Source organism: Barbatula barbatula, assembly GCF_947034865.1.
Source record: "Barbatula barbatula genome assembly, chromosome: 17".
NCBI lineage: Eukaryota > Metazoa > Chordata > Actinopteri > Cypriniformes > Nemacheilidae > Barbatula > Barbatula barbatula.
In genome coordinates, this window is record NC_136780.1 from 7,623,825 (window position 1) to 7,643,889 (window position 20,065).

Consider the following 20,065-nt stretch of genomic DNA (forward strand, 5'->3'; position numbering starts at 1 on the left):
CCACATTTTGTCGGTAAAACAAAGAGGCTTGCTAAATATTCATAAAGTGTGAGAAAAATACACTTTGCTATTGATCAATGAATGCTTTTCCAAATATCAAAAATGTATGAAATATCAACTTTTCTTTGGCTTTTTAACAAACGACTGTTTCCATTTTTGTTTAAATGCATCACAAATTGTGCGATATTGAAGATTATGTGATATTTTTATTAGGCATTGGTTAATTTTAAAATATTTAGTTATTTTAAAAGATTAAAAGAATTGTCATTTTAAAGTGTAATATTTATTTAAAAATGTTAGGCCTGTTTTGCAGGAATATACACTAAGCATTAACAATAGCTGTTATGCGGTTGTGGACTGTATATTTAGAAATGTTGAATGTCTAGACCCGTCCTGATTCCCAAGTTATAAGCTCTTTATTTATTTAGAATTGATTCTTCAGGGAAGTTTATGCGTATTATGCTGAGCTCCTGTAAGAAGAATGTCTTAAGGAGCAGGTCTGTCTGCGCATCGCTGCCGTAAGTTTTGTCATCAGGAAGGTCTGCAGTCGTCCGCAAGAACATTAAGCTAAGAAGCATATCCTTCTCCATTCGGTTTGGTTGTTGCTCTTGAAAGTCTGCGGCTTCAGTGAGTCACCGCGCTATTTCATTGTCTTGTATCTTAATTATACGGCGGTTCCCAGGTGTCTTACCCAAGCTGCAATTACCCTCCAGAGATAAAGACAGATTCTCACAGTTTGGCTGCGTCAGGACATCACGCTGCATGCTTGTGAAGCTTATCTCATTCATCGTTCCCAGGCTGATTAAAAAAACACAATGCGATGTCTCCGTCTCTTTGTGAAATAGTTACATTTTCATCTCTACCTTTGCTGTTTCTCTTTCTGTTTAATTTCATCTCCTTGACTTTTGTTTTGTATTTGAGCTCTGTCCCGAAATCCAGCCCGCTTCCTACAAACACAGCATATTTGAGGAACGCACGGTTTCTCTTTTTTACATCCTATGTTGTGGTATTGTAAAACAAGTGAGGTTGTGATGTTTTGAATTAGCTGAGCCTGGTTTGCTATTTATTTTTAACAGCATTCAACAAAATTGTTTTTTCATTCTGTAGAATATCAGAGAATGCTTTGATGACCAGCACGGTTGTGGTTGGGACAACTTTCATCTATGTGGGTCACTTTAGGGCTAAAGAAAGATTTTTTAAAGAGATGCTAACCGCGCCAAATGTTTTTGTGAATCAGCAGTCTTGTTCCAGAAAGCTCTGGGGAAAGGAGAGAAATCGGTGTGGGCTCACATGCATCTCAGAGTGTATGTAAATGCCGTCTTTTCACATTCTGATGCCGTTATAGTCTTTGATTGAATGGTCCAGGAGGAGTGATTATTCAGAGTAATTTGCACTTGTGTAAAGCTTCTACCACCCACGGCCTCCCCCGAGAACACCGATGTATGTCTGCATCATTACAGCCATTGGTTCAACTGGGAAAAGGTTGTCAAACATGTGACCTGCAGATGCTGGTTTGATCTCCCTGGTGATTTTGGTCCTTGACTACTAGGGGTCTACTGATCATTTTGTCAAAACAGTGTAAAAATTGCTTGATGACTTAAGGAATAGTTAACTTAAAACTGTATTTTTTGTAGTGGATTTACCCTCATGCAATCCCAGATGTGCGAGATGTTTTTCCCTCAAAACACATTTATTCATGAGTGGCTTGGATTACTTTAGTGGTGCTGTTTATTGTGTATGTGCTTTTTACAGTTTAATTTTGGTACATATATATAATATAAGTATATTTGTTTATTTATAATATTTGAAATGTATACAGCCGCAAAAAAATTCTGTGTCATCCAACTGCAAATGTGAAATACTGACAGCATGACAAGACACATGAAAACTGTGATTAAAATCTAGGTGATCATCTTTAAAGGGAAGATCACCCAAATAGCTACTTTGTGATTTTTTTTACTCACCCACATGTTAAACATGTTTCAAAAACTTCCGGCGTCGAAGATAGTTAGGTGACATTCGAGAGATTTCCTTCTCTTTAATAGATATATTCTCCTCTGTCTTGTCAGTGTGTGGCGCGTGTTCACGAGAGCACTTCCTCGTCTTCTTGGACGTGAGCACTTTGACGCATTCGCATTCGGTTTGTGCGCCGAACACCGCTATGTGTCTGCCCCTATTGGACGCCGGCGCTCTGACTCACAACGCGGAAAAGTGCTCTCGTCCAAGAAGAAGACAAAGAAGAAGTGCTCTCCTGAACACGCGCCATACACTGACAAGACGGAGGAGAATACAGTGAGGGATTTTTAACCGTTATATAAAAAAAATTCACAGATGTTTTGATTGACATTTGGTTTCTATCAGTTAAAATAAACATACCATAAAAATGATAGACCCTTCACTTCTTTGTAAGCAGGCAAATCGGCAGGGGATCAAATCATTATTTTCCCCACTGTATATCAATCGAAGTCGGTATTTTGGTTTGTTTTTCGGACATAAAACCTTCTCGTCTTTTCAAAAAAATTCAAGTAATTCACTTTTAGTAGTTCTCTTTAGTAGTTTTCTGGACCTTGGCAAAAACTGACACCATGATATCTATGAGGAGGCCTGGAAATCTCTCGGATGTCACCTAAATATCTTGATTATTGCCCCGAAGACGGCGGAAGTTCTCTAAACATGTTTAACGTCATGTGGTTGAGTAAAAGATCACACAAAGTAGATTTTTGGGTGAACTTCCCCTTTAAAAAAACGTTTGAACGTAATTAATTATGGATGCACGGATATCTTAACCGGCAATTTGTAAACATTGGAAGCCGATATATATTGGCCAATATACAGTATCCAAATATTAATATCTCCTTCACAACTCCTTCCTGGTGGAACATTCTTCCTAACTCGGTCCGGTCAATCACATCTCTCACAAACTTAAAAAAACTACTAAAAACCCATCTCTGCTGTGAATAGTTGACAGACAAAAAAAACTAATGTACAATTTGTGTACACTAACCCTCTCTCTCTCAACAGGTAGTGATCTAGCTTTTGCTGAAACTAGTAACTTTGTCTTAGCACCTATTGTATCTATTAGCTCTTGTATGACGTCTCTTTGTAAGACCCTTTGGGTAAAAGCGTCTGTTAAATAACTAAGTTTAAATGTTATATAACATTTTCTGGGACTATAACGCAAGGCAAAAATCACACAACTGCTTTTTCTTTTAAAGAAACTTCAGAAAACAAGGGAACCATTACTTATTTTTTCCACCTGAAAATCGTGTACCAAGCTAACTTTACACTAGTTAAAGATTCTATAACTTTTAAACTTTTCTGGCCTTATTTTTATTTAATAAACAAATTATAGATGTTCTTCCAGTGCGACCCAGAAAAGTGTTCTCAATATCCACAGGTCAAACAAAATGCTTTTGTTCCTATACTTTACACATTCATAAATATCTTCATACTGTACCTACATGAACAATGTTAATGTTGCTAATAAAACTTAAGTGAATGACCAGTGGCTTCCATTGTATGAACTCAAAACTACTAGACATTTCTCAAAATATCTTCTTTTGTGATCCACAGAAGAAAGAGTCATATACAGGTTTTAAACAGCATGAGAGTGAATAAATAAATAACCAGTAGCATGAACCGTGACATCACACCTATGGATAAACATAGATGAAATTCACAAATGATGACGTGATCACATGCTCAAGACTGAAACAGAATTTGTGGACTAATACCAATCCTAAAAATGAATTATTAGAGGTTAGGTCTGTTGAACAACGACCTTGGTGGCCGAAGAATTTAATGGGTATTCTGGGCGGCAGAGACAGAGTTCAGTTGTGCGTCTCACCTGACCCCATTCATCTGTTAAAATGCCCTTCTGCTGTTATTGGGAACGGCAAACAGAAGGTCCGTAAAGGCACGCTGGGTTAATGACGCGTCATTGCTGACCCTTAATGAGCTGATCAAAGACAGCCTGAAATTAAGCGTCAGAAAACAGACGGAGAAGAACCAGGAAGGTCAAGGTCAGTTCGTTTAAAGACCAATTTGAATCGTTCTGCCCCTTAGCTTCCTGTTTAGAACGAGAACTAAATTATCCATGATTCTTAAAATGTAACATGCACATGTCTCGAACATCGTTGCGTTTATTTTTCGTGACATGCAAGCTTGCCATATGGAGCGGGAAAGAGTCTCAAAGATGTTAGCACGGAAAGCGGTGCAGGAGGACAATGTAAGGGGTCTGCGAATATGCAAATTGTTCATTGAAGCTTGAAGCAGCGTGAATGAGAGTGAAGCAGTGACAGGGCGCTTTAGTGGGGGGAGGAAATGGTGCGTCTTTCACACACGTACAATTAACAAAAGCACAACAGGGAAGCCAAATAGGAGGTCATTATGTAACTGAGGGTAAGGTTAGGATAAGCAGAGTTTAGAAACGCGTACAGACTGCTCGTATAGTGTTTAGACTCCCCGCTGCTCTGCTCAAGTGTTTAAATAGAGCTCATCTTTATAACATGAGCCCAGGTTACTGCAAAGTCACGATTCTCTGCTTAGAATGCAGAGTCAGTTTTGGTCACTCAGTCAAAAATCTCTATCATTCAGTATCACATTCACTGTTACTAATGCTAATAGGGAATTTGGTTAGATAGTGCTTAGTGATTCAGTTCAGTGTCGTTCAAATTCACTCAGTTGAGTTTGATTCATTGGCATTCAGTTGATTCCTCATTTAAAGGCCCCCAATTGTAGCCCTTTTAAAACATGTAATCAGCAAGTCCGTCAGCAGTCATAGGGAGGGGTCAATCAATGTGACGTCAGGTTACTGAGAGAATGCCAATAGCTCGTTCAAGAGGACAGTTGAGGTTTATTGGGGATTTAAAAGAAATGTATGAGTGGATTTATATCATTCTAGGGTGGTTCGGTACACACACTCCTGACACACAGATATGTTTAAACAACTTTTTAAAGTGCATTATGTGGATTAGGGGGGCTTTAATTTATTTTCAGTCATTTAAGATTTTGAAGTTCTAAATAACACGACGTTCGGTGAGATTACATTACATTAAATTTAGCCAAGTTCAATGATTTGGTTCGAGCAGTTTCTTGGCCTGAATGAGACCTTTATCTGGTGACGGAGCTGATTCGCTTAATCCAGATTCCTTGTCATTGTTGGTTAAATAGGGGATTGCATTACCAAGTTATTAGGAAACTGAGAAGTCATGATTTATGGCTTTGTGATGTGTGTTTACTTGCATTCACATCCTGTTTCTTCTTTTATCCCGCTCTCCCTTCAGCTCTTGTTTTGGTTCTTGCACAGGGAGAGCAGCCAGGTTATTTGAGTAAATCTCATTGGGTCACGTTTTGTCTTCAATATCAAGAAAAACGGCATGTGTTCCATATTGAATACCCTAAAGTCATACATGAAATAGTCGTGGAAAAAGGAAGTCACCATTTCAAATTTTTATTTCAAATCAGCATTTTTAGATGTAGTGTGGCCATTCCAGTCCAGTGTCTGTTGAATTTCAACAAAATCTGATCTCAGGAGTGACATAAAGTCGTCCAACAGCAATATAAAAGACTGCCTGCATAGACGTTTTGAATGCTTTTGTATTTCTTAAAAGTGAATATGATATTTTTTTCTTTTTAGTATTTGAGCTCTGAAAAAATAAAGAGCATCTGTTTGATCTGGTGCTCCAGTTTTTATCTCCAAATTAATGCAAACAGAAACAATATTTGAAATTTGGGAGAAACATTGGTAGTAGTTTACAGAGTGAAACAAAAATTTTAATTTTACCTAAACACATAAGACATAACTATAAATATTAAATTGAGAATAACTGAAATGGTGTTTTTTGGACCATTCATATTTTTTATTTGCTCTATATTTTCTTCTATAATTGATTCTTGATTGTCATTAGATTCTGATATCTTTAATAAAGTAATGTGAGGATTTTTATTTTATGGGAAATTGTTGAATTATATTATGATGTATAAATATTTTACAATTATAAGAATACATTTAAAGTTAATTATTTTTTAGAATTGATGATAAATTAAAATTTTCATTTCTGTAGAGATGAGGGCTGTTTTTGCTTTACAGTAATGAGAATTGAAATTTAAAAAAAGTGTTGTCTTCAACAAGCTTCTTTAAGCAAACTTTAAAACCTTTTCTATCCGTTGATTAAGGATATAATCATGGTCAATGGTCATATTCAGGTTTCATTGCATTTACCCATTCATGTGAATATGTACTCTTTGATATGTTAATGTTACGTAAATAGTTAGTTAGGTACTTAATTAAAACTTTTTTCTGTTTATCTGTGATGGTCAGCCCAACAGTTTGTGTGTGTGCTCAGCCCCGCTCTCTATCTTTTTGTCCTTCTTTTGCTGTAGTTTTTAGTGCATGTGGTTCAGGGCATCAATAGCAGACTATGGGTGTCTAGTGCAGGAAGGAAGCAGTCGTCGCCTGTATGAGAGCACTCCTGTTAGCAAACGACCAACGACTTCCAGTTCACTCACAGATCACAGAGCTCTGCCTCAATCCATTCTTCCAGAACATCCGGCTGCTTTTATTATTTCCTTTCTTCACAAAACAACATTTTGTGTGCCAGCAGTGTTAACATTTTGTTAGCATTTAGCTGATACTAAATAAATACAGTTGGGTATTAAACCATGCCTATCACCAAATTTGATGATACTTTATATAAAAAAATCTATTAAATACACTTCTCGGTTTTATTAATGTAAATAGCCGTAAGTATTTCTCAGTAAAGTAAACCTTGCATGACGTTTGGCAATTATTCAAGTAAACATTGGTAATAATGCCAAGGTAATGAATGGACAGTGAGTGCTTTAATGTTAGTCAAACACAGAAATGTCATAATAGTCACCACCAGCAGCTTTATTCGGGTTGCCTTTACGCAACAAACCCTAATGCAAAGGTCCGGCCCTGACTGTGTTTGCATTAATGCTTTCCCAAGACATGAATTTTTACCCAAGAGTGTATTTCAACTACATATCGCCTTTGCTTTTGATGAAAACAGCCTGCTTCAAACAAAGGCACGAGTGAAGAGAGCAGCATTTAGGTTATGCTTGAATTTTTAACATCTAGCCAAGAAAATCCCAAAGTTTCATTATAATTCATAGAATAGAAACCTCAGAACCTGTAGTTAGCCGCAGTAGATATTTTCTTCCCTACTTTAAAAGTACATACTTTATTAAAATGTGCTGTGCCATGGCAGACACAGATAAGTCCAGAACGGTCCATCTAAAGCTCCAGAGGACAATCTTGACAATCTTTCACTGCTTTCACGGCATGTTATAAAGGGGAAATGTCATGTGATATGAATCAGAACTCTTATAAATATGAGACTCTTGGAAAAAGAGGAAGGTACGTGCCGTTCCTCCTTAAATTTAGCAGAACAGCTGAAATTAAACAGAGTCCATGTTGGACACATGGGGGCTGTTCTGGGTGAAGTAAAAACTCAATTTATTCTGATGTTGGTGTGGTGTTGCTGGAAGGCAAGGCAAGTTTATTTGTATGGCACATTTCATACACAATGGCAATTCAAAAGTGCTTTACATAGAAGAAATTAAAAATATCCATTTGATAAAACAGTTAAGAAATAAGAAAAATAAAAGTAACCAGTTAAGAATAAAAATAAAATAACATAGTTTAGAAGAAATAAGAAAAAGAAAAATGAACCAGTTAAGAATAAAAATAAAATATAGTTAAGAATAGATAATAAATAAAATAAAGTACAGCACAAACAGTCGGACGGTCAGAGGCACAGTGCACATTAATCAAATAAAAAGTTAAACAGATGTGTTTTTAGTCTGGATTTGAATGTGACTACTGTGGGAGCACATCTGATCTCTTCTGGAAGCTGGTTCCAGCTGCGGCTCGCATAATATCTAAATGCAGGCTCTCCTTGCTTGGAGAGAACCCTTGGTAATTCTAGCTGATGCGATCCTAATGACCTGAGTGTTCTTTTGGGTCTGTATTCAATGAGCATATCTGCAGTGTATTGAGGTCCTAGGCCATTGAACGATTTATATACCAGTAATAAAACTTTAAAATCTATCCTATATGCAACTGGTAGCCAGTGTAAGGACCTGAGGACTGGTGTGATATGATCATATTTTCTGGTTCTGCTCAGAATCCTTGCCGCAGCGTTCTGTATGAGATGCATCTGTCTTATGGTCTTTTTGGGGAGGCCAGTAAGGAGTCCATTACAATAATCCACCCTGCTGGTGATGAAAGCATGCACTAGTTTCTCTAAGAACAGTTTAGTACAGTAATAAAGAACATCCGGTGTCATTGTGCTGAATAAAATCCCTGTACAGTTGACTCTAAACCATTTTCTAAACTAAACAGAGCACGCACGTGACATTGTTGAAAATAGAATTGAAGATCATAATGTGACCCTTGGTATGAAATGAAAACTCGTGGGGCCTCCAACATAAATATTTTTCCAGCCAAGCGTCGGTGAACCAAATAAACACATTGGATCCTCCAATTCCGTCCCTGAAGATGGTCACACAAATGCTAGAGAGACCCAAAGGACCTTCAGAAGAATCTACCCACGAAACCTACAGTGCAATGCAAAGGCTAGCTCTTTTTCACCTATATGGGAGGTGAACACACCCCCAGCACCTTTCTCCCCCTTTCTTGTGTGTTTTTTTTAAATGGGTCAGCAGATGTTATGAGTAGCGGTGGAGGGAAAGAGTGAAAGAGGAGGAAGAAAGAAAAATATCCAAAACAAACAGTTTGCTTTGCAGTGCGGTCCGTTCTGAGAGTGAACGGCCCGGGCCAATGGCGATGCTCGGAACAGTTGACATTCTCATTTTGTTTTTTCTGGACGGGGAGAGAAAGAAGTTAAAGTCATACCAATACAACAAAAGACCATTTTTCAAGGCATTCGTTTGGTTAACTTTTGCTGTAATATTTTAGTCAAGAAGAATACCAGAAATATCGGCACAGAATTTAAATAATTCCGTTAAAAAAATATTAAATCGAACACATCTCTTAAAGATTCATCTTATGGATCACTTGCTAACCCTGTCAACGTTCAGTATAATATCCCATGACCTGTTAAACTAGCTGTGAAGGATTTGAGTGGAAATTTGTTTCTTTGTCATTGAAATGTGTTAACTGTTTGTTTGTTTTGTATTCTTTCGCAGGCCATCACACCCAAGTGTCGCAGTGCCCTCCCAATGAGTTTGAGTGTCGAGGAACAGATGTGTGTATTCACCTGAGCAAGCTGTGTGACGGCGTCCCAGACTGCACAGATGGGCGCGATGAAGGACCGCACTGTCGAGGTGACACATCTGCAGACACCATTAGCAAATGAGCTATTTCTTCTTTCTGCCTTTTGTCTTTCTGAGTTTTCGGTTCGCGTTTTTGCACAATTTTCATAGGTTGTAACAAGGTGTAGGCTCGTGTCAGTGTTTGTATTTGTAACTTGGATAATATCAGTATCACTTATCAGAATTTTATCTTGTTTGTGTACAAAGTCTAGAGAGTTGGCTCATCGAGTTGACCAGTATCTTAAAGTAATGATCCACTTAGCAAGTACCTTAATGATTTGAATTGAATCTCATTTTCAAGGAAAAGAGGTGTTTGTGTAGGTGAAATAACTCTCAGTAGTGTTAGTCCAGGTCTGGATACATAAATACATCATTCTCCCCTGCTGGAATGTGAGAATGACAAACCAGGCTTGACGCCGAATGATAAATAATGTGCTTTTCTGACCTGACCCCCATCCTGCGCTTTGAGCTTAGACACACATGCTGGATCAAATGGCGACCCTTTGAACCTGGAGGTAAACACTTGCGCACTCTTCCGCACGGACCGCTCGCATTCAGATACATAAGGGTGCACGCAAACATACGCTTGCACGCCTTTCCCGTTGGATGTTTGCTAAATCCAGCTTTCCCAGAAATGTTTGCAGTTTCACAAGCATTCCGTTGTTTGCCCCGAACACATCCCGAGTTTGGGCTAGATACGTTTTCAAAACATGCTTTGTCAGTGTGTGTTTCTTAGTCATTATCACAGAGTTGTTGACAGGGGGAGTGAGCCTGACTGCTATGCTAACAATGTAGCGATTCACGGAGAGCAGAACCGGATAAAATAATAAAAAACGGAAGGTTATCAAATCTACGGTCGTATCAGCCACGGTCACGTTAGTCTGGGTCATCTTACCCGGCGGAGAGTTGTAAACTCAACCCTTTGGCTGAAAGCTGGTTTGAATGCATTTCTACTCCTGCTAGACTTAGTTGGCTCCCTAGTGGCTGGAGTAAATGGTTTTGTAATGAAGTTGGAAATGGCTCCACGTTTGGACGTCTTTTCCTGCTATAAGACACCGACTCGAATCTGTCAGTCGTCACAGTTTATGAATATACTATAGTTGGCGTTTAGATGAAACACAAGATTAACTGTGATTACATGTATATAACACACCGGACAATTCATCCGTCAGCTGAAAAAAATTTTTTTTCTGTTACTGTTGAACGAGGCAGTTCAGTAAAGGCACCTAGATACAAAAACAGTGTGCTTTTGTTCATAGCTTGAGGGAGTTTTACACACGCATGTCAATGTTGGCCCCTATCTAATTTGTCCAGATGATATGTGAAACATTTTCTCATTTTGCTATCCTAAGGCTCTCATTGTACAACCTTTTTTCAACTTCCTTGTACATTTAGTTTTATTGCTTTTTACACCACTGTGTTATTTCACAACAGATCTGAGAGGACAGTCTTAATTTTAAGAGATAGACATTTCCCAATGTACCCATGGGCTTATTTTACTGACAGTCATCTGAGATAAGAGATTGGAGTGTTTTACGTCTTTTAGGGGAATGCCGAGCATTGCGTACTGCCAAGTTATCTTTGTTTTTGTGTGTGTGCTTACCTGATAAGATTCTGTACAACACTGTACGGAATCAGTTATCGAATCAGTTTGTTTGCTTGTTTTATTAAAATTTGAGTAATCTTTCAAAAGTCTATTCAGAATGTGGAAACCATTTTATAAAGCCAATAAGGTACTCGAGGCTAGTGCTTTATTCTGAATAAATCACAGTTTTGTGTCGCCTAACAACGCCCTTCAGCTGTGATTTATATAGGCCTAATACAAAACTCTTTGTGATTTTTTTTTATACATGTCTGGAACAACTAGAGGGTGAGTAATTCAACAGAATTTTCATTTTTGGGTGGAGTTATTACCCTTTAATATTGCTAGTGTAATGTCACTTTGCATCCAGTGTACTGTACTTAAAATGCAATTTCCCACCTCAGATAAATTCTCGCTGACGTTAGACTGCGCATAATAAATATAAATGTATATTCCATAATAGTGTTTTCACATAACGTAACATTGCATTAAATAACTTTCAGTAGTTTTTTATTTTTATTTTTTTGTTTAACGTACAGGTTTTTGACAAGCAGAACTGCTTTAAATTGAGAGTGTAGTTCACCAAAATACAACACGTTTTCCCAACACAATCGGTTAGCAATTTGACAACAGTAGGGTGACGTCTTCATGTAACATCGCTGTTAGCTTTTTTCGGTGGCTGTGTATCTTCGCATAGGAAGTTGATACGCTGTACTTCAAAACAGAACTTTGCACTTTTATGGGCAAAGCCATTGCACCTTGCAACTTTATCGGAGCTGAGCTCTCTGTTCTGGCAGCAGCCTATCATTCTGGGCAATTGCTTATCCATTTGTTTCTATTCAGCTGTAAGGCATTACACTCAGAGTTTGTTGTCACTGCAGTGATAGATGAGTTTGGCTCAGATTTCTGCGTCATATTGAAACACAATAGGGTGGGTGATCTCGGTATCGATGGAATCACTGTGTACTTTTAATGTTGCAATTTATGTCAAATGTTTTTGCATTTGGTTTCTGGTTCCTGGTTTTTAAGTTCTTGTTAGGTTAAGGAGTCAAAGAACTTTGCTTTGGTCTCGGTGTGGTATGTGACAAAGCGTCACTAAAAAAAACATTGCCTTCTGAACATTTTGCTCGCATATTTCTGAGTTTTTGCACGCCCCTACCAAACAAAAACTGAAGTTCATTGACTCCTGACCTGACAAGACCTCTCTCCCTGTCTGAAATTTTTCCCATCGTTACCGTACACGTGTACACACACACTCACACGCATGAGCATGCAAAGACCTGTCTCCAGTAGGATTGTGCCAGTAGTACTTATTTGTGTGGCGGTAATTGATAAAGCTTTTCTAACGGTAGACGTTAGTATCACAGTGATAAAATGCATTACAAAAACAGGACAAAAACATAAGCCAAGTCAATATCATAATATAGTAGTGTTATAGTGTCAAAAACAAGTTTAATAACTTCAAATATCAAATTGAAAGTACAGCTTATTGATACTTTGACAGGTGTTTCATTAAATATGATAAAACATATTTTACTCCATACTAGATTTAAGAAAGGGAAGTGAACACATGTAATGGTGAGGGCTAAGCTAAAGATGCCCACTTTACTTGCTGGACAAAAGTGTGTTTAACATGGCCTACATAGTCAAATAGCATCTAACATAATATTCACGGATTCATATTTAAATGGTCATTTGTACTGACACATCAGTTCATTATATTATAAATAACAACCTGTCAGTGTCAGGATAGCTTCTATGGCTTAATAGAGATTTAAAAGCAATACTCCGTGTCAAGATTGATAGGGTTGCGTTTCAACTTCAAATCAAAATAATATTTATATAAAATAATTGTTCTTCCACACTGTAATATATATGGATCACATGGTTTGGGGCATATGATGTCATGCAAGGAAGGATTAAAGAGACAGATGTCAAGTAGGACATTTTGTGCTGAACCTTGGCAGATTTATCGCTGATGTAGAAGTGTGATAAAAATGCAAAAAAAGTTTTTGCATTAAGATTAGTACAATGAAATAACACGAAGATCACGCTTACTGTACATGGAAATAGATTTTTACTGGTATGAACACCTTTTTTGCATGCAATACATGTCATTGTTTTCGGCAGGACAACCAAAGAGGTGTTAATAAATCAATTCTTTTAGTTAGTTCCTGGTCCAGTCATCGCTCATCAGCTGAAATATTAATGAATATTTAAAGTGCTAAAGCAAGTATATTGAACCTTCCATCCGTTTCCTGTTCTGCCTGTGAGGCATGCTGGGTCATTGAGAACTGACTGCCCCTGGACCTGTTGACATTTTTCTCAGCGCTTCATTGTTAATTCTAGAGGAAAAATATGAGGACTATGTAGCAGTTTGTAATAATGCCCCTAAGGTAATGCTTGTCTGTGGGAATTTAAAGGAAAAGTTCACCCAAAAATGAATATGTTGTCATGAATTACTCACCGTCTAGTTGTTCCAAATCAATTTCTTTGTTTGGTGTAACACAAAGAAAGATATTTGGAAGAATGTCAGCAGCCGAGCGTTCTGAGGCACCGTTGACTACCATAGTATGGAAAATGACAATGGTTGTCAAGAGAGCCCCAGAACTGTCTGCTTTGTTAAGTTCCCCAAAATATCTTATTTTGTGTTTAACAGAACCAAAAAAAAAACTATTTCAAATATCTTTTCATGTTTTAAACCGAAAAATGAAACAGGTTTGGAACAACTAGAGGGTGAGCAAATGATGACAGAATGTTTATTTTAGGATGAACTGTTCCTTTAAGAATGCAGTTGTGTGTTGGAGGTCATTTCTTATATTCCAGAGTACAAGTTATGCTTTGAGATCTTAATTCACCATGAAAAGAGTTTTGACTATTTGTACTTCCGTTTGTAAAATAAACAAACTAAGGTGTTGATAGAAATGCGTTACTATGTAATTCGTCGTTGTACATTTGCGCATTATTATTTTTAATGTGAAACTGTCAACAATTTCTTGCTTGTTTTTACAAACTTCTGTTGATGATAGAATTGAACTTGTATTTAACCCATAAGATTTCTTTCATAGTGAGTCATGATTCGGCCCGCACAGATTCAACGCACTAAAACTGAATGTAGAAATATTGAAAGGCGCAACACAAGCTTCGACATAGTTGATGTTCAGAAATATTTTGGTTGATTTAAAAAATCTTTCAAGCCGTCTCTCCAAGCTGATCAATTGAATACGTGATGCCATACCAAAATACATTCTATAAAATTCACCCATAATAAATTCAGAAAGGTCAAAATGCACGTTGCCTGTCTCTTGTTTTGATGTTTGAAGTGGTTTGTGGGTGTGAGGTCAGTGTATGCGTTTGGCCTCACACAGGCTGGAGAAGGATGAGGCAATTGATTCGATGCAGGCTGCAGTGTTTTCCCTGCACATCTTCCCCTCGCTACACATTATACAAAAGCACCATTGTACCTCACATCCGCAGTCTTTTATTTTGTGCGATGAGTACTGTATATATTTGAGTTGTGTGTTTAGAATCACTCCTTCAAAGTTGCAGTGCATTGTAGGATGATTGGTCCTGAACTATTTCCATTGCTGGTGTTACATGTCAGTCATTGGCACATGTCTCACATATGTCTCCTCTGATCACATGTAATTGGATTTAGCTAAGATTTCTTATGACAGGGTCTATAATTTGATCATTATATGACATGCATTGGTTTCGTTTAGTGTGGATGTCAATCTTTTCAAAAGATGTTATCCGTAGTCCAAAAATATCTTTGGTCTTTTCTAGTATTTAGTGTACCGCATGACATGTTCATTGTTGTTCTTAAAAATGTTTTAATAATTAATTATAGTACTGTGTTGTCTAGAGATAAAAGCCTTCTTAAATGCCTACAGTAATAATATTGTGCAAATTAGTTATCACTAGGAATTATATTATTGAGTTATTAGATATTCAGAAAAGCCAAACTTAATCCCTAGTTCATTTTATGTTGCATGGAAGCTTCTTTAAAGAATATTGCCGTCGTGATTTTCTTCCTTAATGCATTCCCACATCAAACAATGTGACTGTTTTCATTGTTTTCATCGTGGCTTTGAGATCGAGGAGACCAGTATGTGTTTTGTATCCGATGGGCACGCGGAGGCTTGTTTTCTGTCTGAGCGAGTTCACACAGCAGTTGGTGGACAGTGATACAGTGTTTGGCAGTACAGTTACACCCACAGTGTGAAAGCAAATTCACTCATCTGTGTCCACTCCATCCTTTTAATCATACAGCGGCGGATTCCCTTTTTGTGCTTCCCTATTTTGTCAAGATATCTCCTCAATGCTCTTATAAAGATGAAATACTTTGCTTGTTTTTACAATATATTATATGCTTTGTTGGTAATAGAAAAGTTATGTAAATACATGACTTCCTGAGTATATCTAGATGTTTCCTGTTTTTTACTATATTTCTTGCCTTAAACATTACAAATATTTCGTTATTAATAAGAGTTGATGTGACAGAAAAGTCGTAAATAAATATATATTTTTAATATTTTTGAACGGATTGATAATGTGCAGAGTTAATTTAAGTTTATTTATTAAAACTCAACTACAAAAATATCAGTGTTTAAAGCTGTATCATCATCTTACCCTGTTTCATAACAGTAAGCTTATAATAATGATTTTTATAAGTGGGTACTTATTACATGATTTTTAACATGCAGTTTTATGTTTCAAACAGAGACGGCATTATAAACCCAAATGTTACAGATTTCAGTTTTATATAAAAATTTATATTAGCCAATAAAATGTATAATATGTTTATAAAAGCAAATCATGACACATTTTTTTTATTTTGTTCAGTCCAAGATAGAAGTACTCTGATCTGTTTGAGATTTTATTTTCGTCTTAATCTGAGTATAATCCCATTGTTTCCTCTTTTCTTCTCAATAGAGTTTGCTCATAACTGCACCATAATGGGCTGTCAGTACAACTGCTCGATCACATTGTCAGGTCCCAAGTGCTACTGCAGAAACGGCTATGAAGTTGGAGAGGATGGGAAGATGTGTAAAGGTGAGTTTGAACCCGTACCCGTATTGAAAGTGACCTCCGTCATCAATGTTTTATAATGGAAAGACTTGCCATGAGGTGACATGAGTCAAATGTTTGCTTTTCTTCAGATTTTAATGAGTGCGCTGTATACGGGACGTGCAGTCAAACGTGCCACAACAGCCAAGGCTCCTACACCTGCAGCTGTGTGGAGGGCTACCTGCCTCAGCCAGACAACCGCTCCTGCAAGGCCAAGAACGGTGAGAACCAAACACACACACTTTCTGCCCCTCCCTTCTTCTGCATTCACAAAGCAGATACTTGTTTTGGTAATGACAAGACCCTGTCTGTGTTCAAGACCCTGTAGATCGGCATCCGTACCTCCTGATAGCCAACTCCCAGAACATCCAAGCCACCTCGCTGAGCGGAGCCAACCCCATCTCCATCAGCACCAAGCAGACCACTGCCATGGACTTCATCTATGCCCAGGAGACAGTGTGCTGGATTCACATGGGTGATTTACCTGCTGCCACACAGCTCAAGTGTGCCAAGTTCCCCAACGCCAAGAGCTTCACGGATGAGAGGACCATCAACATCTCTCTCAGCCTGCATCGTGAGTAGCGTGTTCTTGATGATGTGTTGTTTTTGGCGGACGGGAGTCTGGTCCAGATTAGGTTGGTTATTATTATGTAATCGAATGCCAAAATCAAAAAGGAGGAAAACAGACACGTTACTTGTTTATTGCTATTATTTGTTAGAAATGTAATCATCAGCCCTAGGCTGGATGATCCAATTCTCTTAACATGTACCAAACACATTCATTGGGTGTTCCAGTGTCAACTCATCTCCCGAGCACTCCTTGTTTGTCCCTGGCCGTAATTGCATGTTTTTGCTGCTACGGTTGACGTGTTTTCCCATCATGTGTTTTACACTCAGTTCCCATCTGCAGTAACAGGGAAAGGTGTTAACTACTCTGTCAGTATGTATTACTTTTCATTCAGCTCAGTCTATGATAAAGCTTAACGGTTGTCCGGAAATCTTATAATTAGCATCTGACACATACGCTTTGTTGTGGCGTGTCGACAGTGACATGTTTGTTCTAGGTTTTGCAACACAACGTTACTTTGGATGCACACAATTGCACCAATTAATTGTCACAAGTGCACCAATTCATTTTGTACCTTTCATCGTTTACTTTTGTATTCTATTTATGTTCAAGGTCTAACAGTTGAGTGTTCTCTAACTGTAGATAGAGCCTTGTTCTACCAGTTGAGCTATGCCTGAGACTTTAACATGTCTTGGGTGAACCTAAACAAGAACAACGAGAATAAGTATAACGTCAACGTCACATTTTTGCCCGTAGGGTTTTTTCTCCATTATTTGTCCTGTGACTGGTTTTGTTCTTGGCTGTGTTCAGGCAAAATCGAACAACCTGCATGTCATAAAATATGGGTGAAATGGTTCCCTCTTACATTTGCCTTGTTGGAAAGACCTTTCCCGTAGATTAAATGCACCAGCGTGCCGAAGAGAACCACAAATGCATCATGCACACAAGTGTTGGGAAAAAGAGACCAGCGATGAGCCACGATTCTTCACACAACTTCCTTCTGAAAGAAATGCATGCTGACATGGCATGTACTCAGTGTCGTCGCAATCTTACCCTTAGCCATTTGTACAATTATTCAAATGTGTGACATGGCTTGATGAAATGCTTGATTCTGGCCGGTCGCAATATTTGCAGGTTGGGTATTCCTAGACGATAACCTCTCAAAACTAATAACACACGGTAACCCAGATTTCACTTGAGTCTAAGTAGTTTGTTGATGTGCATGTAGTTAAGTAGACATGCGCTGCAATGCTTCCTCAAAAGCAGCTCAGACTAATATAGACTTCTGTCTAATAAGGACATGGAATAATGGCTATGGAATACAGTGGCCTGAGATATCCTTCAGCTTCCAAAGACAACAATACCATCTCTCTGTCTCTGTGAATGGGAGGATAAGCCAGGCACCTGCACTCTAAGAAAGCCGTTTTGCAGGAAAGGGTGCACAGGGTGGGACGACCAGTTAGCACACAGTGGTTTATTGTTACTGGAAATAATCAGGGCCTGTTTACATCTTCGGGCTTGTGTTGAAATAGCTCACATTGTTGTTAGTGCTGCTCTCTATGGCTAACATGACTGTTATTACCGCATATACTTCAGTTTAGCGATATGAACAAAACTTTTTTTCAGAGTAAAGGGTTTATAGAGAGTCTGAGTTCTGTGTTATGTCTGGCCCCATGATTTCAGAACCATCAACAGGCTAGACAAGCAAGGGAAACTGTGACTCACGATCTCTTTCTGTAGCATTTCTGTCTTAGTCTTGCAGAAGTCAGCAGGTGATGGGCTATAGCTGGAGCGTCAGATGGGAGTGATTCAGAGGAACCGTGTGCACGTCCTTTCTCGGAATAGTTGTGTAATATTTAGGCCCTGTTGTGATTTGAGGCCTGATCGGGTTCGTTTGAGTAATCCAGCAGACTAGGATTTGGCTCTCGCAGGCTTCAGCTGTCTACCAGAGCACACTGGAATGCACCCCAATGAATCCTCATGAATCCAGATCCTGCCCTATTGTTTTAGTTGTGGGGTAAAAGTTTAGCTGGTTAGTGTGGATCAGTAGCGCCTGCTGGTAGACACTGAAATTACAACATCTAACACGGCAATGCAGACTCCAGGGTCCTCGCATTGGGGTTTACAAATTGGTTTTGTGCACACTTTTTTTTATTTTTAAATGCCCGTGAGACACTTAGGCAGATTGTAAAGGTAGGCAATATTAACAAAAAAAACTTCTGAGTTTCTGTCCTGAGTAATATTTCACTTTGAAACTTAAGGCTGGACATTCAAAAAGCAACACTCCTCCACACACACATACCTGAAAACTAACTAAAAAAGAATGTGCTATGCACTAACTAAATTATAATAGTAAACTAAAATAAAAAAAAATCTTATATAGCTAGAATAAAAATGAACCAAAAAATTATAAAATTACAAAAGCATATACCAAAATTGCTAACACTAACTAAAATCAACAAAATGTAAAAATCTGAAAATAAAAGAATTTATAAATATTTACTCAAATCAAAACTATAGACATATATTATGTAAACACAAACTGTTTTTTTAACAGCCCTAGGTTTGAGTTTGTAAAATATACAAAATTCTCTAAAAATCAATTTTAAAATGTTATTTCTTAGACAAAGCACTTATTGTATCTTCTGAAAGTGAACAGCCATTGGACAACGTTACTGCAAACCACTGGGATATTCAAATTTGCAATATATCCATCATTTTCATTTATTGTGCAGACGTCATTTTGACACCAAATTGATAGAATTAACTTCATATTATTTTCACTTGATGAGAGCCATTTGTTGGTGGTGAACAAAGCACAGCTAGCTTTCCTTTTGGCAATAGCAATATTCCATCGTGCAGTAGCACACATGTGAGCCATTCTTAAAACTGCAGGTCAGCTATTTCACAACCATTAGCATCACGGAGTAATGAAGTGGTGTGACATCTTAACATGACTAAGATCACATGACTGACGAATTTTCATCAGCCACACTGGCCATGTCTCGCTCAGCCAGCACTCGCACTTCTACAGAACTTTGCTGAAGTTGAATGTGAGACTTCTGGCCTGGTTTTCAGGCTTTATATTTATGGGGGAGAGCGGTCACAGGGGTACATCTGGACTGCTCATCTATCCTGCATGCAACAGTTATAAATCACTCCTCTCCTAAAACAAGGGCACACGAGTCGACTACAGCCCAGCCTGTATAGAACAGTAAGGAATAACCACGGTTTGATTATGCTCTCATTACAAATATTCATCGATCTACCCCAATGCCCATTCACACGCTGCAAACCGGCCACACAGACTCATAAAGATGCAAGGTCTCACACCGCAGAGCAAAGGCAAGGTTTGATTTATAGGTCCAGTTAGAGGGAAATCAGAACTTTGATAACATGTAATTATCTCAGGCCTGATGGCACAGGCCCTCTGGACACAGAGTCAGGGAATGAGGATACTCTGATTTATGGCCTCTTTGAGGATGTTTTGCGGCTGGTTTTGCAAAAGGCCTGGAAGCTACAGAATTGGTGATGGCCTGCTGTCT

At 38.2% G+C, this 20,065-nt stretch overlaps 1 protein-coding gene across 1 annotated transcript in view; it reads left to right on the plus strand.

Annotated features, from left to right (window-relative positions):
• lrp1ab (low density lipoprotein receptor-related protein 1Ab) overlaps positions 1–20,065 on the plus strand; it is an 80,079-nt gene that overhangs the window by 17,460 nt on the left and 42,554 nt on the right. The window contains exons 3-6 of the mRNA XM_079477886.1: positions 9,175–9,312; positions 15,818–15,937; positions 16,045–16,173; positions 16,272–16,526. Coding sequence (XP_079334012.1) covers positions 9,175–9,312; positions 15,818–15,937; positions 16,045–16,173; positions 16,272–16,526 — 642 coding nt within the window. The remainder of the gene's footprint in view (positions 1–9,174; positions 9,313–15,817; positions 15,938–16,044; positions 16,174–16,271; positions 16,527–20,065) is intronic.